This window comes from Osmerus mordax, chromosome 3 (assembly GCF_038355195.1).
Source record: "Osmerus mordax isolate fOsmMor3 chromosome 3, fOsmMor3.pri, whole genome shotgun sequence".
Taxonomy (NCBI): Eukaryota; Metazoa; Chordata; class Actinopteri; order Osmeriformes; family Osmeridae; genus Osmerus; species Osmerus mordax.
The window spans coordinates 14,846,664-14,871,603 of NC_090052.1; the positions used below are offsets into that span (position 1 = coordinate 14,846,664).

At 51.2% G+C, this 24,940-nt stretch overlaps 1 protein-coding gene across 1 annotated transcript in view; it reads left to right on the forward strand.

Moving 5' to 3' along the window:
• LOC136938094 (trinucleotide repeat-containing gene 6C protein-like) overlaps positions 1 to 24,177 on the forward strand; it is a 33,835-nt gene extending 9,658 nt beyond the window's left edge. Inside the window, 19 exon segments of the mRNA XM_067231336.1 lie at positions 5,936 to 6,979; positions 7,037 to 7,939; positions 8,018 to 8,659; positions 11,194 to 11,388; positions 11,777 to 11,931; positions 12,095 to 12,172; positions 12,369 to 12,695; positions 12,697 to 12,879; positions 12,976 to 13,095; positions 13,225 to 13,308; positions 13,446 to 13,686; positions 13,875 to 14,039; positions 14,235 to 14,408; positions 14,551 to 14,700; positions 15,108 to 15,218; positions 15,976 to 16,194; positions 16,662 to 16,735; positions 16,938 to 17,077; positions 17,215 to 24,177. Of these exon segments, the coding sequence (XP_067087437.1) occupies positions 5,936 to 6,979; positions 7,037 to 7,939; positions 8,018 to 8,659; positions 11,194 to 11,388; positions 11,777 to 11,931; positions 12,095 to 12,172; positions 12,369 to 12,695; positions 12,697 to 12,879; positions 12,976 to 13,095; positions 13,225 to 13,308; positions 13,446 to 13,686; positions 13,875 to 14,039; positions 14,235 to 14,408; positions 14,551 to 14,700; positions 15,108 to 15,218; positions 15,976 to 16,194; positions 16,662 to 16,735; positions 16,938 to 17,077; positions 17,215 to 17,581 (5,372 nt within the window). The 3' untranslated portion in view covers positions 17,582 to 24,177.
• The last annotated feature ends 763 nt before the right edge of the window (positions 24,178 to 24,940 follow it).

A 24,940-nucleotide genomic window follows, 5' to 3' on the forward strand; every position in this document is an offset into this window, starting at 1 on the left:
GAGACCCTGTAGCCTGGTAAGATGGGTTGGGGTGTCTAGCAAAGAGCTTCTGCATGTCTGGGTTTGTCTCACACCACAGAATTGAAGGATTAGGCACGTGTGTATGTTTTTCACATGTGTGCATGCAGAAAACTGCAGGGCATGTGTGTGTGTGTGGCCTGGGATGACCAAAGGAAGTGGATGCCTGAGATTGAACTCAAAGCCCTGTTTGTATAGCTCTTCATCCTCCCTGCCTGGACTCTCACTATATCCAGTGTGTTGCATATTGAGCCGGTGTCTTCTTGCCTGAAGCCTACCAGATTTCCTCCTCTCCCGAGTCCCCCCTCAAGCACACACACACCCTGCTCGGCACGCTCTACTGCTCTGGAAAGCGGGGGGGGGGGGGTTAAAGGCAGTTCCTGTGGCTATAAAAAGCCTGTCACCCACTGTATTGATTTTGACAGTGTCTCTCGCTCTCCCCCTCCCTCCATCCTTTCCACTTCTCGTTCTCACCCCCTCTCACCGTTCCCCTAAACTCCACCTCTCTGCATATCCTCTTCTCTGCTCTCTCCTGCTGTGTCGTGCACCGGCCTTTGGTTGTGTGGGACGCACACTTGACAGAGTGCCACGCGTTCTCTCTCCCTCTCTTTCTCTCTCTGTGTATCCTCCCTCTCTCTTACACTCTGTCTATCTCTATATCTCTCTCTCGTGTAACTCTCTGTCAGTCCTGTAACCAGATCCCTCCACCACCTCTGCGGGGGGCCATTGGAATGCAGTCCAGCGCAGTGCCCGTCCAGAATGGGGGTGGGATAGGGGGAGGGGGGGGGACGGGAGCCCCTATGGACGGCTGCTTCTCGTGGTTGTCCACACTAGACCAGCAGACCCAACAGCGGCAGAGCACACTGTCTGCATTCATTTCCCAGCTCCTTTCCTCCCTCCGTCCCCCCCCCCCCCCTCCCTCTCCTTCCCATCCCCCCTCCCTCACCCCTCCTTCCCTCTCTCCGTTGCTCACCTTCTCTCCGTCTTTCATTACCCAGTCACATGTTTGCTCTCATGTAAAACGGGGGCTGCCAGACCGCACAGCACACAACACAGCCCCTCTGTGTGCTGCGGCCAGAGATCTGCTGCTGCTGCTGTGGCTCGGTACACAATGTCCTCCCCCTCGTCTCCCTCTCATTCTCTCTCTCCCTCTCCTCCCTCTCTCTCTGTCCCTCTCTCCTTTCCTCCCCCGTTCTCTCGTCCCCCCCTCTATCCCTGCCCCCCCTCTCCTTTGCTCTTCTCTCTCTATTTTTCTCTCTCCCTCTTTCTCTCCTTGTATCTCCCCCCCTTTCTCCCCCACCTCCCCCTGTCTGCTTTCCGTTCTGTGTGCCTGCCCTCAGCAACCCTGAGACACTGTGTTCCTTCTGGCTCCCTCTCTGTTTGCCGCCCCCCTCTCTGTGCTGTGCTCTGTAGACCTGCTTTCTCCCTTTTCCTGCCTGCTCTCTCTGCCTCTCCCAGCCTCAACCCTGCAGCCCCCATCAACCTCTTTCTGTAAAACTAAAGTGGATCTTGTCAACCTCAAACGCGCTGTCCGTCTCCACTAGAACGATGTGACCAACGGTTTAGAAGTATTACACAACCAGCTGGTTGAAGGGAGAGTTTAACAAGCACCTCAAGTTAAAAACAACCAGTTCAGACACATAGCGGTACTGGCAAAGTATCTTTTGAGGCATGAAGATCAGAGGTGTATAGTGAATATCCCAAAACAAAGATACAGACAATGGCCGGGTTTCCCAGATTCGTTAAGAAGCTCTTAACGCTAAGAGCTTCTTAAGAGCGTTCTAAGAACGCTCTAGAACGCTCTTAGAACGCTCCTAAGAAGCTCTTAGCGTAAGAAGCTCTTAGCGTTAAGAGCTTCTTAACGAATCTGGGAAACCCGGCCAATAAATGTTCATTATTATAGGCAGGCAGTGACAATCACAATGAAAATACAACATGTGAATGATAGCATAGAATACATGACCAAATTATAGTACAATATCTGATCTACTGATTATGATCAACTGAAGCACATAAGAAATCCCTGATTTCCTCCATAATCTGTTATACATAGCTGCAGATCGCAACTAGATGAATCTAGTTATTGTGTGACGACACAATGATAACAAGTGTGACTCCGGCATGGCTCCAAATCCAATGAAATAAAATCAAACTTTATTGCTAGAACCTATAAAAAAATGACAAGCAATGTTGGGTTCCACTTAGCTTATTATTTATTAGTAGCTCACATGGCACCAACATATGATATGGAAATATACTAGCCTGCTGGGTGGATGCGGCCAGGCTGGGGAAGCAGTGGTCTAGGCCTGTGTGCTACTGAGCAGAGAGCAGATAGGCTGGGCTGATGTGCTCTTTAGCCTGATGCTATCAACGAGGCCAGGGAATCCCCCTCCAATCCTTCCTCCACGTGCCTATGAGCAACACAGGACGTTTTCTCTCCTCTCACCATTTCTCCCTCCCTCCCTTTCCCTCAGTTTCTCGGCATTAGACTGCGGGTGTTGGGAAGTCAAGGACGGGGGAGTTCATCCTCTAGGAAAACGTTGTGTTTACATTGTAAAATACTGTCCCCCTGGCATGTTGCACTTGAGGGACACTTTGATGAACCCCCTGGCTCCCACAGGCAGCAGCAGGGATGGCTGGAGGCCATGTCTAATCGACACTGGCTAACGGCACCCATGCTGTAGCCATGGAGCCAGACATGACATGTTGTGACATGTTCTGACATTTAGTTGTGGCTTCATAAATAAGGGGTCTTTCTAATAGATATCTCAACGCCATGCATAGAATTGTAGATGGAAGGACCCAAACTATAGGTGCCTATTTCAGTGCCCATCTATGTCTTGCCCCCCCCCTCCCCTCCCAGCGAGCCTGAAAACCCTTCCTGACCTCCCTGTGCCTGGTAGGAACTGGTGCTGGCGCCCAGGGCTGTCCCATGGGATTGGCATCACAGTGGGCAGGCCCGATGCATGCAGGGCACGGGCCTAGTTGAAGTTGCATAAGAGCCTCACACACACACACACCCTTCCCTTCACCCTGTAATCTCTCCATGAATGCATGATGGAAGAATATGAACGCAAAGTGCCTTCCATCTCACACAGAGTGCTGTAGCACACACAGAGGATCCAGTTTGCACACACACACACACTCTTTCTCCATCTCATACACACAGGGGACACTGGCAGTGATACCAAAATAATGTTGTAGGTAGTGTTAGTAAAACAAGCCCAGGTGGCCCTAAACAAACAACAGACTTCCCCACAAACCGGTTGAAGTCTGCATCAAATGTTATTTCAGAGCCACAGTAGAGCTCAGGTGCACATTCAGTTGTCCCTGCTGTGCCTGTTGCTGCTTATTTGACTTGTTTTGGTTGTGTTTCTTTCGAGCTGGAGTTGTCAGTACCTTCGTCGAGTCACGTCTCCCACCTCTCCTTTTCAATAGACAACAAAGTGGAGAGAGAGAGAGAGATGGCTGACGGCAGTGTTGTAGACCTGCTTCTATGCGCTTGTGAAGCTTGTTTGTCTGGCTGGCTGGAAAGAGCAGGCGGCGTCAGCTCTCTCCAGCCTCATCCCTGGGGGACTTTTGTTACACTAGGGACCCCCCCTCCATTTCACCTTCGCCTGCCTCCATCCCCCTTGCCGTCCTCCTCTCTTCCTGTCATGACTCCCCAACACTGATAAGACCTCGGTATGGAGCGAGGCGAGCCAGTAGCCTAGGTAACAAAGGGAGTCCTCATACGCCAGCAGGACTAACAGTCCAAGTCTGCCGGTTCCTCTCCCAACAGCGGAACCTCGCACGAGGCCTGCTTTATTCACACACAAAGGAGCCAATCAGACTGCCAGCTTTGACCTTTGGGGAAACGCCCCATAATGAGACTGCTCCCAGGGTCCGCTGTGACTTGATGTGTGTTTTTTTGCGCACGGAGCATTCGTAAACATTGCCACTGCAAGGACTGTCCTGGAGCCCTGGAAAGCCGCTTGCTGTATTACATGCCTCTCTATCTAGCTCTCTATCTCGCCCTCTCTTTCTCTTCACACCCCATGTGTACAGCATGGAGGCAGAACTCGATGTTCTGGCTGCATGCCTACCTCCATTTGAGCAGGTCTTATCCTGTTCTCCAGGCAGCCCTGGAACCTGTGTTTTTCGTCACTCCTTCCAGAGACTGGGCTGCTCGGGTCTCCGTGCTGCTGCAGAAGCTGTGTGCGTCTGTTTGGGTCACAGCGCAGCCCTGAACAGCACGTGACCTGTGTGCATTTTGAAATAGTTACAAATAGAGCTGAGAATTTGGTTGAGAAGACTATTCATATATGTGAAGTTTGTGTGTGTGCCACATGCTTGTCTGTATGAGTATGTACGCTGGGTGGAATTCCAGAATTCTGGATAGACGCAGTCGTGCTTTTGTCTCGGGGACTGTCGCTATTCAAAAGGCTGCCATTGTGGGCGGCCGTGCTAATTGCAGATGAAGTGGTCTTGGCTAAATATTTAGTGACAGTTCTGAGGGAAGAAAGGCTGAGAGTCGGAGATGGAGGGGGAGGAGTGGAGACATTAAAAGGAATCTCCCCCTCTTTGTTTTATTTTGCGAAAAGCACTCTGCATTCCCCCCCCCCTTTTGCTCTGTGAAAGTGAGGGGGGAGACACTGCCAAGCTGTGTGGGACGAAGGGAGGAGGAGCAGGAGGATTTTTTTGGGGGGGGTGGGGGGCGGGGGGGGGGGTGCCGTCTCTCATGCCGCGCAAGAGCCTTGGCAGCTTTTCAGAGCTGAGCCGAGGGAGCCTGGCGAGCGGGGCAGACATATTGAGACGGGCAGGGATGGCCGCCACCGCTTTGCGCTAGCGCTCCCTTGGATGGGGGGGGGGGCACTTCTGCTCAGGTATTTGACCCCCCCCTCTTTTAGCTGTGCCTCTCGCCCCACCGCCTTCTTAACCCCCCAGTCTTCCTCTCCTCTCTCCGTCTGTCCTCGACGGTCTCACTGCAGCTTGTCCGTTTCTGCACACGCCGCTTAGATAATCCCAGGGAGACAGAGAGGGAGAGAGAGAGAGAGAGAGAGAGAGAGAGAATAAAAAAATAAGCAACAGCATTTTGGTGGTGGTCGGACAATGTGACTAACCCGCTGCAGAGGGCACTGTGTTCAGCTGTGGAAATGGAGATGGGAGGCAGATACAGGCGCTGGCTTCCAGGCTTTTTGGCTGTCGTTCAGCTTTGAGAAAATGGCGCCCTTTGCTGCACGGCGATGCCACAGAGGAACGGTTGCTGTGTCAGGAACACACTGGCCCTCTTCTCCTCACTTACGCCTCCCTCCCCCTCTCCTTCTTGTCGTAACAGAGCGAACCTTGCTGTGGGAGAGACGTTTAACTGCACAAAAGGCTGTGGCTTTCCACCACTACGTAGACTTGCCGTCAGCTGTGATTGTGTGGGTGTGGGTGTGCGTGCAGAGTCGAAGAGGCATGTGTAGCTTCACTGAAAACAACAACAACAACATCACCACCACCGATGGTGGAGTAATTGTTGTGGGCGCCAGGGGGATTAGCTAGACCGAGTTGGGCTCCAGGCAGACCAGGATGTGTGGACCTATGACCCCCAGCCTCAGTGTGCCTCGACTGGAGGGTCCTGCACCTCTTCCTGAGAGGAGGTCCAGTCTTGGAGGCTGATGAGGCCAGTGGGAGATGGGGACCTGTGCAGTTTCACTAAGGCTATAGTTGTCGCATTCATACCAGTGTTCTCTCGCACCTAAAAAAGTGTTGATGGTCTGAGAATTGACGGTCGTGTTCTTGCATTTGATATTCACAATCATGGCTACTTAGTAAAGTCGCATTCCCGATTCTTATATGGAGATGCCCTAATGGTTACCATGGAATCCTGTCTTCAGCGCTGTATATGTTTGTGACCTCCTCCTCTCCCCCTCTTGCCTTCCATGTTCTGCAGAACCGCCCCCACAGAGTGGCTTGGGAGCCCAGTATGAGAACCCCCACTGGGGACAGCCGCCAACCAATCGGAGTACCCCTAGCAGCACAGCTTCCACCAATCACAGCAGCTGGGATCAACTAATCATCGCCGAAAACGACACAGAGGCGTGGCCCTCTATCTGCCGCAGCGAGAGCCAGAGCCGCCACACCCTTCCAGGAGGATGCGGGGTGGACACTGACGCAGGTGGACCGGCCAGCAGTAGCAGCAGTAGTTTGAGTATGGCCACGGGGGCTAACGGCCAGACTGGCCACTTCCCTGCCAACCACCCCAGCAGCAAAGCCAGCTCTGCGCCTGGCCTAGCCAATCACACCGGGGCCGCCGTGGTATCCAGCCAGGCCGCAGCCAATCGTGGCTGGGGATCCGGGCCCGTGCCCTCCCACTGCTCTCCTCAGTCCTCAGTGGGGGGCGGGGACGGCAAGAGCGACGGGCCAATGGGAGGAGGCCGGGGCTGGGGCTCCGGCTCCTCGTCCGCCAGCAACTTTAACTTGAACCTGAACCCGAACGCCAACCCCTCGGCCTGGCCTGTGCTGGGGCATGATGGGGGCGGCGCTGGGGGAGGCAGCTCGGGGGGAGCCAACTCCCCTCCTCAACCCCCACCCAGTCTCTGTAACCCGCCCGGCGCCCCATCCGCCCAGGGAAACACCAACGGCAATGCTGGAGCCGTGGGCGGCGCCAACAGCAACCTGACGGGAAGTGGCAGCGCCTGGGGCAGCATGATGCCCTCCGACCCCATGGAGCTTCTCTCCTCCTCTTCCACGAATGTGTCTTTCAGCACCGAACCTCCGAATCTTAACACTGACGGACCAAATCACACTAGCAAGCAAGAGCCGCCCAGCCCCATCCACAGTCTGTCCAGCTGGGGGGGGGGCCACATGGGCATGCCCCCGCCCGGAGCTCCCCAGGTCAACGGAGAAGAAGGCTGCTCTGTGTGGGGCAGCAACGAAGACCCCAAGCCTGCCTCTGCCAAGGAGGCCTCGGGCTGGGACTCTGGGTCCGGCTGGGGCAGCAGAGGAGGCAGCGGAGGAGGCAGCGGAGGAGGCAGCGGAGGAGGCAGCGGAGGAGGCAGCGGAGGAGGCAGCGGAGGAGGCTGGGGGACCCAGGCCAGTGGAGAGTGGGGCAAGCGGCCATCAGGGGAGGCCCCTGGCTGGGAGGCCCCAGGCTCCCCTCCCCAGGACCAGCAGGCGAGCTCCTGGAACCAAGCACCGAGCAACGCTGGTGCCAGTGAGGGCAGCAGCAGCGATGGTGCCGATGGGCACTCACGCCATCGCGACCGCCCCACCAGGGATGAGCCAGCCCCGCTGCTGCCCACCCCTGACCTGGACCCCCGGGTGCTGTGCAACACAGGCTGGGGCCAGACCCCTGTCCGCCAGCACACCACCTGGGACATGGAGGAGGCCGCTCGCCTCAAAAGCAAGAATGACGCGGGGGGCGATTCTTGGGGTTCGGGCCCCAACACCCCCACAGACACCCAAGGGCCTCCCAACCTCGGGCCCCCTCCCAGGGCTGAACGGGGTGGCAAGAGTGAGGGGCCTGGTCCTCAGGGTGCCCAAGGGTGGGGCGGCAGTATGCCTACCACCAATCCAGCCAACTCTGGCTGGGGAGAGCCCGCCAGCATCAAGAAGCCCTCCAACAATGGCCCAGGGGGCTGGGGTAACCCTCCACCAGGGGGCCATGGTACCAACATCCCCAAAAGTGGAGTCCAGTCCTGGGGAGAGGAGAAGTCCCCCAGCTGGGACGAGCCTCACAGCAAGGCCAGTAAGCCCCAGGGATGGGGAGACCAGGCCAAGCCATCCCAAGGATGGGGCAATGGTCCTGGAGGTGGTGGTAATAACAATGGAGGAGACTGGGGAGATCCTGGAGATGGGAAGAAGAACACCCCCTCAAACCCACCCTGGGAGGGAGAGGCAGGAGGCTGGAAGGAAAGCTCCCGAGGCTGGGGTAAGCCTGGCTCAGGAGTGGCTGGTTCTGGACCTGGTTCTGGAACTGGTTCTGGACCTGGTTCTGGACCTGGTTCTGGACCTGGTCCTGGACCTGGAGCAGGTGGTAGTGGTGGGGGTGGAGGAGGAGGGGGCTGGGGAGACACAGGGGCCCCGCGCCCCAGTGGCCCTGCCCAAGGATGGGGGGGCAAGCCCCAGGAGGGGCCCAATGGCAATAGTGGAGGAGGGGGGAGCATGGGCTCATGGGGGGGCACTGGCTCAGTGAAGCAGGGCGGAGCCTCCAGTTGGGGGGGTGGCGGCGGCGGCGGCGGCAAGCCGGACCCTTCAGGAGGAGGAGAGCCCACCGGCTGGGAGGAGCCTTCCCCACCTTCTATCCGACGCAAGATGGAAATCGACGACGGTACCTCAGCCTGGGGCGACCCTACCGCCTACAACAAGGCAGTCAACCTGTGGGACAAGAACAACCCTGGGACAGCCAAGGGCAAAGCACCCCCTGGTGGAGGAGGAAGCAGCAAGCCCCCAGGGCCTGTCAACAACATCAACAACCACCCTCACGCTCACCCCTACCACGGTCCACCACCACCCCTGCAGAGCCACGGCCACAACCCTCAGAACCCCGGAAGCAACAGCGGCCCCATGGACACAGCAGGACCTCACCTGGCTGGACCTCACCTGGCTGGACCTCACCTGGCTGGACCTCACCTGGCTGGACCTCCACACAGCAGACCTCCCCTCATGGCTCCAGGTAAGAAACTCACTGTCATTGTGGTCCTGGCAAGGAGAAAGAATACCCGTCCCTTCCATCATCACTTAACCCTGCGATAGACTAAATTGTTACTTCTCTTTCTGGCAGTATTTTTTTATATTTTTTTATTTATTTAGAAGGATCCCCATTAGCTCTACCCTAAGACAGAGCTACTTTTAGTGGGGTCCACATATAAGACTTACATACTAACAACAAACATGTGAAACGTACATTACAATACCAATATCTAACATTTAAAACATACATTACATTACAAGTATCAAAAGTTAAAATACATAAAAATAATGATCATACAATTTTACATTACAAATATAAAAAATGTACCTAGTGGTTATGCAATTTTACCTTTGTCATGATATAAAACACTGACATATCCAATTCCATAGAAGCGTAAATTGCAAACCATGTAAGAGAGTACTACACATTTCTGTACAGTATATCACCATCTGGTGTCACAAGTATGCTGTACCCAAGTGTTTCATTATTTGCTTTTTGAACATACGTTTACGTGTCATGTTTATAATTTCCGTCTGTAGTAGGTTCCATGACTTCATGGCCCTGTATCCCATAGTTTGTTTAAGAAAATTGGTATTAGCTCTGGGGAGTGACAACCTACCTTCTATTGCTCATCTAGTGGCATAGCTATGTGAGGCTACATTTTTATTTAGTTGCCTATACTGATCAGCTGGTGTTTTAGACTGCAAGAGGCGCCATGTTGACAAAAGAAGTGCAGCTATCATCCTGTCTTCAACTTTTAGCCAGTGGAGACTGGCATGCATACTTTGTATGTTGGTTCTGTAAGGACACTGTAGAGCAAAGCGTGCAGCCTTGTTTTGTACAAGCTGTAATCTATTCAGGTCTTTCTTGGTGGCATTTGCCCATACTATCTGGCAATAATCCAGCTGTGACAGAACAAGAGAGCTAACTACCAGTATTCTTAGATCAGGTGTAAGATGATTTCTGCATCGTCTAACTGCAGCTAGTGCTTTGCCCTTTTTATGGACAATAGTGTCAATATGCTTTGACCAGGACAGTTTATCATTTAGGGTGACTCCCAATTGCTTAGTTACCTTTACTTGTTTGATGGAAGTTCCATCTATGCACAGTCTAAGCTCTGGCTCTGCTCTAAGAGAATGATTAGACCCAAAGATGATGCTTTTTGTTTTAGCTAAGTTGAGAACCATCTTGTTCTCACAGACCCACTTTCCAATGGACCTTAGCTCCCTGTTTAGGACAACTGTCAGTTCTTCTACTGTTTTTGCTGCTGTGTCATCTGCGTACATACTTAGATTTGCACTTCTTAATACTTGAGGTAGATCATTAGTGAAGATCGAGTACATTAGTGGGCCTAGACAGCTTCCCTGTGGAATTCCACTTTCCACCAACACACTGTCCGAGTGACTTCCATTAAAGAAGACTCTTTGTGATCTATTTAATAGGTAACTTCCCATCCAGGTAGCTGCAGATGGTTTAAAGCCGTAGCACACCAGTTTTTCCAGAAGATGTTCAAGGAGATCAAATGCTGCTGTAAAGTCCAAGAGGACTGCTCCACATAACATATTGTTGTCTAGTTCTCTTTAGTCTTTAGGTTTACAATCTGTAGATGCTGTATAAAATGATGACTTAAGGTGAAAGACATGGTTATTTTAGTGGATTCACACGGGATACAACAGAAAATTGTTTGTGTGACTGGGATTGCCTAATGATTGAGCTGGTTTTCCGGAGTTCACGAACATTAAGCTCATTGCTACCAAACCCCCGCAAAGGCAAGATATTGACCTTGTGTGCCCCATGGATTTGCATGTAGTTGAATAAACAAATCAGTGTTACGCTGGCTCCTCCTCCCTCTCGGTCCATCTCCATTTTCACAACAACAGCCTGGGGGGGGGGGGGGGGGGGGCGTAACCCTGGCCACCTCACGTGGCCAGCGGAGGAAGCCCAAGAATGCTGTTTACAAACGGGCTTGTGAAAATAGCGATTCACAGCAAACATTTGAGACGGGCGAGGAAGTGTGTGATTATAGTGGAGCTGCCATCTGTCAGTAGTTTGAGACGAGAGGAGGAGTGGGTAGCTCAGACTGGGCACACACACACACCCCCTACTGTTTGGGATGTGGCATTACACACACTCGGTACTTCCACGGATTCCTACTTTTTCGCCTCGAGCTTCTGGCAGTTGCTGCACATTTGGACTACATCAGTCAAATTTTGTACACCGACCGAGTCTGGAAGTAATAAATATGCTGTTCTAAGTCCATTCTTGCACAGTTCATTTTTAACATGTGCCTAATTCAATTGGGTTTCGGCTCCTTCTCATGGAGTTGTCCCTGGCACAGACAGACGGGGCACTCTCCCAAGACAGCTGGTGCAGACGAGGCCCAGGCCGTCCTTTCCTCTCTCTCCTACCCCGAGACATACAAAGCCTATGCCCGCTTCTGTGGGACCATCACATGCACTGGTTTGTGGTGGTTTGAGTTTTCGACACGTCAGTAAAGTTCACGTCTTGTCTCCTAGGCTGGGGAGAGCCACCCGCCTCCCACTCCAAAGCCGAGCCCTCCTGGGGGGAGCCTGCGGGACCCCCGGTCAGCCTGGACAACGGGACGTCAGCCTGGGGCAAGCCCACCGGCAGTCACGGGGGCTGGGGGGACAACGGCCCCGACACCTATGGCAGGGGCAACCCTCCCCTCGGACCTGCACCCTGCAAACCAGGTCAGAACACCACAACATATGACACTTTCTGGAAATCAGATCAGCCCCGATGCCTAAATCGTGGTCACTCTGGGTAAAGTCTCAGATATTTGTTTGTTTGCCCACTATTGAAGTTTGATGCAGTTGTGAGTCAAGTCAAGGACAAGGCAAGGCTGGCGCGTTGACTGAGCATGCTGTCACACTGACTCCTGGTGGCAGGCAGACCACACTGCATTTAGTCTGCTAGAACGTCTGCTGCTAGATTACCTTGGAAGTCACCTAATTCGTTTGAGCGTTCGTGTACAATGCCAAACTCCACACACTGTCATCAGGAAAATATTTCGAATTAAGGACTGAGAGTATTCTAGAACATTCCATGAAGGCGTCCCGCATACATCTTGTTCCACAGCCCCCAAATCTATGCAAGACGGCTGGGGTGGCGGAGGGGAAGAGATGGGTATGTCAGGGGGCCAGTGGGACACTGACGACGGGGACATGTGGAACAGCACCGCCTCCCAGGAGAACAACTCCTGGGGCAACGGACCCAAAAAGGGCCCTCCCAAGGTACCGCTCCACTGCTAACACACACGACACGTCATGGTTTTGTAACGACCAACTATGATTTAACTATAGGACTTGCCTCCGGTTCAAATCAGGCCGTTCACTCAAGTACCTAGCACATGTCTCTCGACAAGCAGTGGGCCGTGAACATGTCTCTGTGTCCCAGGGGAAGGTCCCGAGCAAGCAGGAGGACGCCTGGATCATGAGCCGCCTGACCAAGCAGCTGACTGACATGGGCTTCCCTGTGAGTGTCCGTCTCAGCCACCAGACCAGGAAGCGCTTGCCTCAGAGCTAGTCAGAGTGCGTCTGTGTGAGTTGTGGGTGTGACACTGACACTGTTTTGTTTGTGGGTTTGTGGCCGTGGGTGTGTGTCCGCGTGTGTGGGCGTGCATGCGTGTGTGTGTGTGTATATGTGTGCATGCGTGTGTTCCTCCGTGCAGAGAGATCCAGCGGAGGAGGCTCTGAAGAGCAACAACATGAACCTGGACCAGGCCATGAGCGCCCTGCTGGAGAAGAAGACCGAGCTGGACAAGCGCGGGGGGATGGGAGCCATGTCCGACTACAACAACGGCCTCATCAACAAGCCCATGGCCTGCCGCCCCCCCCTCCCCTCCTCAGACCGCAGCCCCTTCCTGGACAAGGTAGTTGCCAGCCCCTAATACACGCACACACACACATTCACACACACGCACAAGCCTACCCTCAAACGTTAAACTCACCACAAAAGGCAGATAAACTGAGACACAGAAATGGCTGTCGAGACTTTGACGTGTCTTGCGTTGCGGCTGCCCCCAGATGCAGAGTGGAATGTTTGGCAGTAGTGGAGCAGCACAAGCCCGGGCCATGCAGCAGCAGCAGCAGCTGCCGCCTGCTCCCCAGCCATCAGTGCCACCTCTCAGCTCCTCCCAGCCTAGTCTACGCGCTCAAGTGCCTCAGTTTATCTCCCCTCAGGTACGCGCGCACACACACACTAGCCCATGTACAGACACAGGGCCATGCACAATTTTCTTTACGTTTTTGTTTTTGTGTGTGTCCTCCCTTCCTCAGGTTCAAGCACAGCTCTTACAGTTTGCCGCGAAAAACATTGGTCTGAATCCTGCACTTTTGACCTCACCAATAAACCCTCAACACATGACTCTTCTGAACCAACTCTACCAGCTGCAACTGGTGAGTTCCATTCTCTCTACCACACACACACACACTTCTCACTCCATACACACCTCTGTACTGCGTATTCACCTCAGCAACACACGTGCGGTTATGTACAGGGATGTGTGTGTTCTTGGTCCCCTCCAGGCTTACCAGCGTTTACAAATTCAGCAGCAGATGTTGCAGGCCCAGCGCAATGTTTCCGGCCCCATCCGACAACAAGAGCAGCAAGTCAGTGTCTCTCCCCTGCAGCCTCCTCTCTACCTCACTTCCTCCTCCTGCTTCATCTAAATACAGTCCAATAGAACTCTCCCTTGGTATTGCCAGAAGCTGACCTTGTTCTGTGTGCGCGTGCGTGTGTCTTCCAGGTTGCACGTACAATCAATAACATGCAGCAGCAGATCCAACAGCACCAACGCCAGCTGGCCCAGGCCCTGCTGATGAAACAGCAGCAGCAGCCCCCCTCCCACTCCGGCCTGCACGCCGGCCACAGCGCCGGCAAATCGGCCCTGGACTCCTTCCCGGGACACCCCCAGGCTCCGGGCCTACCCGACCTGCAGACCAAAGAGCCGCAGTCTTCTCCCAACTCTTACAGCCCTTACCCTCTCTGTGAGTGCTTCAGTCGCTCCGCCTCGCACAGCATCTTATCGAGCTAAGTGTAGCCGTAGGGCTGATGTCTGATAAGTATGTTATTCTTCAAACAACGTCCAATTATACATTCCATTCTGCGTTTTGGGGGGGATATATAACCTCTATATAACCTTGATGATTAATGCCCCTCTCCCTCCCACCCTCAGCTGGACTGAATCCTAACATGAATGTAAACTGCATGGAGGTGGGGGGTCTGTCCATGAAAGAGCCCCCCCAGCCCCAGTCCCGCCTATCCCAGTGGACACACCCCAACTCCATGGAGAGTCTCTCGGGAAGCTCCTCCCCCCTGGAGTCCAACCTGGGGAAGCACGGTGAGCCATCATGGGAACACTCCCATACTCCAGGGAAAGATGGCCAAATAGGATGTGAAAACATAGTCGCAACAACGTTTCTGTCTAGCTTGACCTATGTTGTACGACCTTTGTCAGGTGTGGCATATCTATGTTGTACGATTACATCCCATCCCACTGTTTTGAAGGATTTGTGTCTGTGTGCATGTGCATTAGGTGCCAATCTTTGCCCCCCAGGCAAGCCCCCCCTGGATGACTCATACAGTCCCTACAATATGATGCCCGGCTCGGACTCCCCCACCAGCCCCCTGGTGCCCCCGGACAGCTGGGGCCAGGGCAAGACCTCCAACGACAAGATGGCCAACGGCACCAACATCACCTGGCCTCCAGGTCAGTAGCTTGGGTCTGGCGCTGTCAAGACGGCATGAGCCTGAACTTGGATGGTGGATGATGGTGTCAGTATTCAGGCAGCGTAGTCCTCCGGTGATAGTCCAGTTCCTCTGTGAAACCCGTGGCTCGTGCTGTGTTTCAGAGTTCTGTCCCGGAGTGCCCTGGAAGGGCCTGCAGAACATCGACCCGGAGAACGACCCCAACATGACCCCGGGCAGCGTGCCCAGCGGGCCCACCATCAACACCAACATCCAGGACGTCAACCGCTACCTGCTCCGGGACCGCAGTGGAGGTGAGGGAGGGAGGGAGGGAGGGAGGTGAGGGAGCGAGAGTAGCAGATCATGTCTAACACAGACAGTGCATTCCTTGCTGTTATAGAATGTTGGTGGTGGATAGTGTTCAGTCTTTCACCCTTTTTATACAATCTTTTATCCAAAGGAGGGGGCTTCTTTTCCCTTTACTTTTGCTCTCTTTTTATTTCTCATACCCGTGTGTGTGTGTATAACTCTGCCACACTTCTACCCAACCCTTCCTTTGAAACTAGCAGTACGCCATCACTTTTAGGGATTATTTTCCTTCACTTCATTTTCTTTCCTTTTTCTCCTTTCCCTCCAAACTCTTTCTTTGCTCTGTGTTTCTTTTGTTTGTTTTCTGTTGTTTTTCTTTATTTTGCTCTTCATTTTGCCGGACCCGCCATAGGCTCCTCCCCCACCTCATCTCAGAACGAGGCTTTGCCTCCAGCCCCTGATTGGCCCGTCAGTGCCTACTCTAGCTCATTCTCTCTGTCGTCCCCGGAGACGGACGACCCAGGTACACACAGACAGACCCCTCTCTCATCCTTACCCTGCATCTGGTTTAGTGTGCCCCCTCCCCCCATCCACTCTAAGCTGTGCCCCTGCTCAAACTCTACGCAGTGTGTAGTGGTGCCCCCCTCCCCCCCCCCCCCCCCCCATGTTTGTGTGTAGCATGGGAACATTGCAGAGGGCTGGGGGCAGATGGATGAGTGTTCCCAGAAGGTCATCAGGCTGTGACCAAGGCATGGACTGAGCTGTAACTCTCCTTCACTGGCCCTGTGGTGGTGTTTTAAATAAGTGTTTTTCTTTCACATACACACACACACACACTTTTTTTAAACACCACCACCACAGGGTCGGTGAAGTACAATTCCACCATGACTGGCTCACGCACACACTGGCCCACACGCACACACTGGTGAATGTGTGTGTGAGAGTCAAGGCCGTGTTTTGTTAAACCCAGGAAAAACAGAAGTGTTCTGTAATAACTTGCCTGGCTGCAGTGTGTTATGGTGTGTTTTGGGGAATGATCTCCTGTGTGGTTTGTCCCTGTAGTGTTCAGTCTCCCTGTAAACCATATGTTCAGCATGGACAGACCCTCTGTTAGAGATGTGTTTGAATCAAGCTCTTTCATACATTCTCATGAATAAGTGTTCAAATGTAATAAAAACACGTAAACTAACTTTACCTCCCATTTCCACTGTTTTTACACCTCTCTTTCCCTCTCCCTCACATACGCATTCTCGCTCTCTCACTCTCTCCCTGCCTCTCAGGTAAACTGTCAGACATGAAGTCCACCTGGTCCCCAGGCCCCATCTCCCACACCCAGGCCTCCCTGTCCCACGAGCTGTGGAAGGTGCCCCAGGGGCCCCGCAACACCACGGCCCCCTCCAGGCCCCCGCCGGGCCTCACCAACACCAAGCCCCCCTCCTCCACCTGGGGGGGCAACTCCCTGGGCCTGGCCCAGGGCTGGAGCAGCTCCTACACCTCAGGTACCCCTCAGCCCGGACACCGAGCGCACGCACACACACACACACACAAACAACGTCTCGTCTAGTTTCCATGTTCATGATTGAACGGTCCTGACAGTAGGAGTTTTGAAAGAATGGTCAGGTTGCTGAGGTGCAACATGGTGTGCAGGCGTCCTGTCTATTACAGAGCTGTCAGCTCTTTCACGGGGCCCCAACTCTGACTAGGCACTCCTCTGGGGAAAGCAAACGGGGTTGACAAGGCCCAGATAACCCCACTGTGCCGTGGGCGGACACGCCTCCACTGACTGTGGTCTCCATGCACAGTGTGCATCTGGTACAGCTAAGTGGTGAACTCACTCGCTGCCTTTCTGTTTTGTTTCCATCTCCCTCTGTGTCTGTCTTTCCCTTCGCCTGCCTCTCTTCTCTCTCCCCCCATCCCTCTTTCTCTTTTCTCTTTTCTCTTTCCCTCCTGCCCTCCTCTCTCTCAGCAGGTACCACATGGAGTACAGACAGCTCCACCAGGACCAGTAGCTGGCTGGTTCTTAGAAACCTCACTCCACAGGTACCAGCCGTCAACCCCATGCACTCACCCCATTCATAGACATGTATTTCTAAGCCTTTTCACTCCCTTGTAACACTGTGTGTGTGTGTGTGTGTGTGTGTGTGTATGCATGTGTGTGTGTGGGTGCGTGTGTGTGTGTGGGTGCGTCTGTGTGTGCGTGGGTACGTGTGTGCGTGGGTGCGTGTCTGTGTGTGCTCTCCAGATTGACGGCTCCACCTTGCGGACGCTGTGCATGCAGCATGGCCCCCTCATCACATTCCACCTCAACCTGACCCAGGGCAACGCCTTGGTGCGCTACAGCTCCAAGGACGAGGCCGCCAAAGCCCAGAAGTCCCTGCACATGTAAGACACACTGTCGCACACGCGTACTCTTAGAATTCCAGGTGCCCAAGTATGAGAGTTCAACTTTGCTTTACCACCATCATAAAGCAGTGCGTCACTTTTCACTCTCCGTTGTCTCTCTCCCTCCGTCTCTCCAGGTGTGTGCTGGGGAACACCACCATCCTGGCTGAATTTGCTGGGGAGGAGGAAGTGAATCGCTTCTTTGCACAGGGCCAGTCTCTCGGGGCGACCACCAGCTGGCAGGCAAACCCAGGCACCAATCAGACGCGGATGGGCGGGAACGGGCACGGAGCCCAACACCCCATTGGCCACTGGAACAGCGGCGGCGGCAGCAGCCTCGGAGGAGGCGGCCCCAAGACGGGTGGAGAGCTTCTATGGGGCGGCGTGCCGCAGTACTCCAGCCTATGGGGGCCTCCCAGCGGGGAGGAGGGGCGGGTCATGGGGAGCCCCACCCCCATCAACACGCTGCTGCCTGGGGATCTGCTGAGCGGGGAGTCCATGTAGAGACATGGAGCCCAGGCCAAACACACACACAGGAGCAAAGACTTTGCAAATCATTGTGGTGATAATCAGTGTGGGTGGACTAGTGAAGGAGAGGCTGAGGTCAAACTCAGTGTCTACGCTGCTGACCCTCCTCCACTCCTCCTGAAAAACGTCATTTGTCGTTTTGTTGTATCTTCTTTTTTTAATTAGATTTTTTGTCCTTCGGCGGCAAGAGACTTGGTTACAGTGCTCAACTTTACTTTCGGAGAAGCAGGAGGAGGTCTTTGACTCAACAAAGGAAAGATAACTTTTTTTTCTTACATACTTAAAAAAAGATTACAAAATTAAAAAAGATTTCACGTCAGACGTGTATCCTAGTCGAATTGACACACAAACGAGCTGCCATCCTCAAAACTCTCACCCTCACTCCTCTCACTATCTGCCTCCACCCCCGGAGGCAGTCACCGGACACCTCAGAGGAAAGGCATCATTCCCAAAGCAAGCCCGTCGGAGGGTTCTAGAACGTCCTTGCGGTCAGGACTTCATGTTTGTGTTCTCAGCACTAATACTAGCCTTAACCTCCAGTCACTCCGTACATACTGAAGAAAATGTACTGAGAAACTGCACACTCATTTCTGAGCCAGCGAATCAGAGGAGGGGGGGATGTGGACATGGCTGGGCGGGGGCGGTACCGCTGGCAGCTCAAGCCCCCTGTCGCTAAGCATGCCCCACCCCCACACCTGCAACTCTTAAAGGGATTGATGCAACTCTGTTCTGCCTTGTTCATTCAAGCCATTTTGTCATGCGTTGTATTTTTGTCATTGCAAAGTTACGCTGAGAGAACCTTGTTTCTCAAATGTGTCAATCTTTTCTGTGGGGGAGGGTGCGTAGGAAAGTTTTAACTAACCACTGCTTTTATTAAACTGAAACACTTTCTTTTTTTTGGGATGAACCTCGACGTGTTCTTCAAGGACGACCGGAAGCCCAGCTAATTTCTCTGACTGTGGATGACCTCAGTCATATGTGGTCCACTGGTGTCTGACAGGAAACCCACACCATTTCAAGTGACGTGCAATATAGGCCACAGACCCCTACCTACCGTCCATGTAACCAAGGCCGGTAAAACTACAGGTTCCTATCGCTCTCTCTGCCCATCCTATCCTTTCAGAGAGAAGCGTCGGCGTGGAACGACATACTTCAAGAACTGGATATCTGGTCACACTCCTGGACCCCTACGACCCCTCCACCCTCTGAGAGTGTGTGTGTGAGAGATCTGTGGAGCTGTAGCTGAACTATAACGCTCTTCAGTCTGGTACACAAGGAGGCCCACCAAGCACTTCCGACACTTCCTGTCCCCACACACTTGTGCATGTACCCACCCACACACGCCAGTGGCAAGGGGAGGGGCATACCAAAATATGAGGTGTTCCTTACTACAGAGAAGACTGAGGCGTTTTCTTTTTTGTTTTCTTTTCATTAGTTTTATTTGGTACAAAAACGTATGGAACAAAGATTTGCCTGGTTTCTAATGAGGTGGTTTATCAAAGCACTTAGCAGGAGCCTCCCCAGCTCCTCCTTCAATGCCAACCAATCAGAAGAGTGGAGAAGCGACTGAAAACAAAGACAAAAGCAATCTAACATGGCTTCTCCGTGCTCTGTGTGAAGTGTAAATTTGGATGTCAAAACAATAATCCCTTTTCTTATATATATATATATATATATATATATATCCTTCCCTCAGAATGTGGGACCTGGTAGGATACAAAATGGTAGCAAAGTGAAGGGAAAAAGACAATGTCAGAACAGACTTTACCTGAGTGGAGGATTTTGGAGCAAGAACTCCTCTTATCTCTTTGTCCTCTCAACTATATCAAAGTAAATATCACTGTTACATTACTCTGAAATACGTTAGCCTTGGTATCTGGAGATTAGGCTTGAAGCCTTCACGATCACCAGGGAGAATTGCCATTTCTCTCTCTCTCTCTCTTACTCTCTCTTTTCTCTTTCGGAGGCCCTGCCAACCCGTATGAGTGTGGCCATTGAGTGCCTGCCTGCTGCCGAGCTCCCGGAGCCCCCCAGCCAGGGCTCTGCAGCAGCTCTCACCCCCACCCTCTACCTCCCTGGGGAGAAGCTCAGACTGGCTCCCCCCTGCCCTGTGCCCTTCCTGGGCCTCCTGGCCAAGAGCAGCTCCATCACAACTGGTCCACTCCTGTTACTAACTCCTACTATTACTACTACTGCTACTGCGCCAGCCTCTGTCATCAGCAACCTCCACTCCACACTCTTCCCCCTTTTCTATCTCCCATGCAAGGATCACTTTACCCAGAGGGAGGTTTGATTTGGTTGTTCTTGTTTTTTTGTTTCGATTTTTTTTTCCTTTCCTTAGGGTCAACCTCGCTGTTATCGTTGATGTGTTCATGTTTTATAGTGACAATGATGATAAGGATGTATGGCTGTTGATGGCGTTGTTTAAATGCAGTGTTTATCTGCCCTCCTGCCCCTCTCTCTTCCTGGCCTCTCCCAGGTGGAGGCTCACCTCAGCAACTTCTACGGAGAACCTCTCGCTAATGGTGAGGGCTCCGCGTTCAGTGCGGTCGAGGCCGTTGTACTTAAGACCCTGGAGGAGGTTGGAGATATGCAGGTTAACCATCAGTTGAGGGAAGGCTCCTGCTATTGCCCCTGCTGCCTCCTCCTCTCTCAGCCTGCTCTCTACCCTTCGGTGGGGTATCCCCCCTTCCCCTGTCTCTCGTACCGTGGGCTCTCCACATCACCACTTTTTTCTGTACCAACTACACACACCGACGCAGCCTGCCGTTTCTATGCAAAGTCAAGGAGGTGTGTCTTCAGAGCCATCTACTATCAACTACACACGCTCACACATTATGCTGACTGTCTACCCCCCTACCTACCTACCTACCTAGCCAGCCATCCAGGCCTCTGGCGATTAGCCAAGCAGTCAGCACTTGGCAGCTCCTTTCATAACCAACATCCTGAGCTGATGGTCTCTGATGTCCTTTAAACCGGTGGGTGAAGAGCGTCAGCTGTCGCCTTCCTGTGAGCTTAGGGTGTGTGTGTGTGTGTGTGCGTTCTGTCTCCTTGGTGTTCAGAACGGCGCTAGCAGCCTGAGGAGCTTCGAGGTAACACTACAGACTTAAGGTGTAAGTGAGCAAGCACTGTGCCAATTGGACTACAAATACTGACCACTACCCTTACCGTGTCCCACTCAGATGTTTTGTTTTGCGGACTTGGATTCCCATTGAGGAAGTCCCCTTGTCCAAATTATCAAAGAATATACTATAGGGACAAGTCCACTCAGAATAGTATGCGAGACGAGGGGACGGTCCCAGTCTTTGTTCACTGTTGATGGAGGGTTACGTTGCGTACGTCTTGTTTATTTACCAAAAGAAAAACAACAAAAAAGTATCCTCTTCAGAAGAATTGTTCAGATCATTTCAGCTGTGCCCCCTCAAAGCAGAGCTGGTGCCCTGCACTCAAACAGCCCCCCCTCAAACACACGCACTTAACTGGGGCTCTGTGGGCTGCCATCGGGGGTCGCTGGATCCACCGTGTTGATTTCCTTTCTGAGCTCCAATCTGAAAGGGGCACCACGGACCAGAACATTTCCACAGAACCAGATCAGGGTTCAGGTGGGCCCATCGCATCAGCAGGGCCGGCGACACCATCTCAGTCTGGTACGCAAGTCTTAAAAGGGGGAAGGTCCTCTTCCAGAGTCATTTTGGACTCACTTGACATTAGCAACAATCACTAATTGCCTGTTTCTGAAAACCTGCATTTTTTACTCCACACTGGTTGTCCACGGGAGACGGGGGCAGGTGGGTGGAGAGGTGGGGCTGGGGTAGGTGAACTCTCAGAGGCGCCCCAGGCTTCGCGCAGCACCAGCACTGAGAGGCCACCCCACCCCCACTGCTAGTGTCTAGTATTGTAAATCATAGGCTCTCCCTTTTTAAAGTGCATGGGCTCAAATGCTACTGGAGTTCGAGCAAAGTATGCTTCTCAATCATGGAACAACAGAGGGAGGCTCAGGGGCAGGTATCCCTAAAGAGTCGAGACAAAATCATCTTTCTTAAGGGCCTGGGTTGAATATGCACATGCTAGTTCATATACAGGTATATACTCTAAAATACATAATGTGTGTTTATATGTGTATATGGCTAGGTTTCTCTCTTTCCACTTATCCTAAGCCCAATCTCTCCCTGCCCCTAGTTTCAGCCTTCCTCTGTGCATCCTTCTCTGCGTATTTCCCAGAAGATTGAAGATCATAAACATATCAGAGTAATACAAAAATAAAAAAACACGAATACTTGAATCAAAGGAAGCGCCAATAATGTAATGTGAACACTTTTTTTAATGGTTTGTCTCATTCATACACTTCAGAGATTTTTGATAACATCTGTTCAAAGTAAACTAAATTTGAGATATGAGCATTGTTGAAAACAGATTGGTGTGTTAAAAAGAAAAACAAGAAAAATGGCATCTGTTGTATTTTGAGTGTTTGCACAAGGTTGCGTGTATTGTGTTGTGTGGATGGATGAATGTCTGTTTGAGAAGAGTTTGAATGCGAGGTTAAAACGGTTGTGAGCTTGTGATTTACTGCGGAATAGAGATTCTGCTGTATTTCTCATTTGACTTCAATTCAGTATATTAGTTTTCTGTTGATGTCCTTTTTTTATGCTTGTCAAAAGTATATTCTGATGTTTCTTGTTGTTAGTCTCTAGCGTTGCACTGAGTGTCAGCCTCCCCCCTCATCCAGCTGATGGAACTAGGTGAGACAAGAGTACTGAGGGGTGATGGGGACAGTTCATGTGTACATGTTTACTCAAGGACTAAAAATAACAGTGTGTTTTAATCTGTAATATGTTTATCTACCTTATAGTGGCTTTCATTGTGGAATAATCCAAGAAAAACTATGGATTATGATTGAGTATTGCACCATTTTCAGATTATAAACAGAAAATGTATACAAAAGCAACAAAAAAAAACTAAAAGTAAATAAAAAAAAGCTTAAAAAAAGTATTTTTCAAGACCTGTGGCCATAGATTGGTGTGAAGAGACTTGTAGCTCTCCAGAGTTGGAGCAGTGGAGAGACTGAAGGACATGAGAGTTGGTTAGAAGGCTCACTTCAGAGGTGCCTACCTTTTTGGTTTGTTAGCTTTCGTTCAAGTTTCATTTCAGTTTTCTCATGTTTGTTGTTTGTTTCCTGCCAGGCCACCAACAGTTTACAAACACTTTTTTCTGGAGTTCGAAAAGGAATTTACTATGGGAATGTTTGAAAAACAAAAGGACAAAATGCTTCCATTGAAAAGAATAACAAAACACTTTACAGAATGAAGATTATTGTGCTACTTTCAGAACTCTGGGACCGAACAGTGTTGTCATGTTATATTTGATCGATGACTTCTTTGTTCAATGTCGATGTTGATTTCATAGACTATCTGAAGCCTGTATGTTTTTATGTTTATATTTTTCCTTTGTAAAAGAAGACATAATTGCTCACTATCTTGCACACACACGAAAAAGTGGATCTTGTCTCAGGAAGGCCAGGGTTCCAGAGTACCAACTCCACGCCATTTTAATGTACGTTTTATGAGAAAAAAAGTTGTGAGGGGGGAAACCATTCTAAGCACTGAAAGTTATGGATTTCAGAAGAAGAAAAAATACCTTTGTAAAAAAATCCGTAGCAGTTACATATTAACCAAATAATGGACTTTACATGAAAATGGAGTGCTTTATATAAATATATATATAAAAATTGCTTTACATTAAAAACAAAAATGGTAAATGATTTTGATTGTTAAGGAAGACCGTGAAGAACATGCAAATGCTGTATGTTGGAATCTTTATTTTATTTTCTTAAATGAGGTCCCGTCCTGAATGAATCAGGAACATTGTGCATTACTCTTTCTTTCCTCTCTGTAATTCTCTCGGGTATTACAAAACAAACGTTTTCTGCATTCATTTGGATAACGTTTTGAAAACGAGCTGGTTCTAAAGGATCATGATCTATGCACAAGTGTTGTTGGGGGGGGGGGGGGGGGGGGGTTGCCTACATCAGTGTGGCTCATCTATTTGCAGGGTTTATTTGGATTAAATGTTTGTTTTTTGTTTTGTTTTGGGGGGGGGAGTGTGGCTGGGGCTCACATGCTGAGTGTCCCCTACACCACCAATACCCCCCACATCCTACTTCCTCCCCCCTGATTCAGATTGACCTAGCGCTACATCGTCATGCTGTGTATTCCTAAACCAATGAGCGTCTCACTCTTTAGCACTGTGGGATTTTAGCCCGTTGCCCCTGAGGGCATCTGTGTGTTTAATTTTTTTCGTTGTCTAGTTTTGTTGGGATGAGGGGTGGGGGCGGGGGGGTTAGGGCTGCTTTTTGCCTTTTTTGTTTTGAAATATTAAGGAAAAATGTCTGTACTGAGATTTAATGAAAAGTAAGTGGCTTGTAATGTTTTATTTTTCTCTCTGTATATCTCTTTCTCCTCATAGAATGTGATTGTTAAATGACATGCACCAGAAAAAAAAACAAGTTTTCATGACATATGGAGCTTCTTTGAAACAATTAATAAAATTGCAGTTTTTTCTTGGCTGTTACAAAAGTGTTGTGCACAGTTTTTATGGGTGGTTATTTCTCTAAGTATTCACCATCCTTGTTGGCCTGGGGCATGCATAGTGGTTCTGTGCATGCCTGACCTGGGTATACTCAGGGGGGTCCGTTTCCTCTGGTTTTGCTGAGCCCGGATGGATATTCTGGGGGCTTCCGTTCTCCTGCCTCCCACTCTTCATTTCCTCATAGATTGGAAGAAGGCCCTGTGTTTTCTGTTGGTTTCTCATCTTGATCTGAAATACCAACATGTCATATTATCATATAAGCACATGTCCTTTTTACACCCTGACATCATTTCTTCAGAGTCATCCATATTCTATTTTAAATTGGTTGCGGAGCAACAAGTCCCCCCAAAACATTTGAGTCATTCTGTTTGTTCCAACGATGTGTGTATCTCTGCTTGTTACGCTGAGGTAAATTCAGCTGTACTCACACACTCGACAGCACACAGCCAGGTGAGGTTGACGAGAAGCAGTCCCACTGCTGCTGATATGATGTAGAGTAGAGGAACGTAGCTGGAGCACTCTGCACACAACACATACATACGCATACAACTTTAAAAAGATAGGCCATATCACCAACTGCGGTAGATGCTAGACTAGCAGAAAGCATATAGTTAATTGCTAGCACGCATTTTTTCATACCTTTCACTTCGATGAACAGGAAAATGTTTTTAGGGAAGGATTGGTGGTCTGGGTTTTTGTTGACTGCGTAGGTGAACTCACAAACATAGAGACCTGTATCTGAGTGCTGCA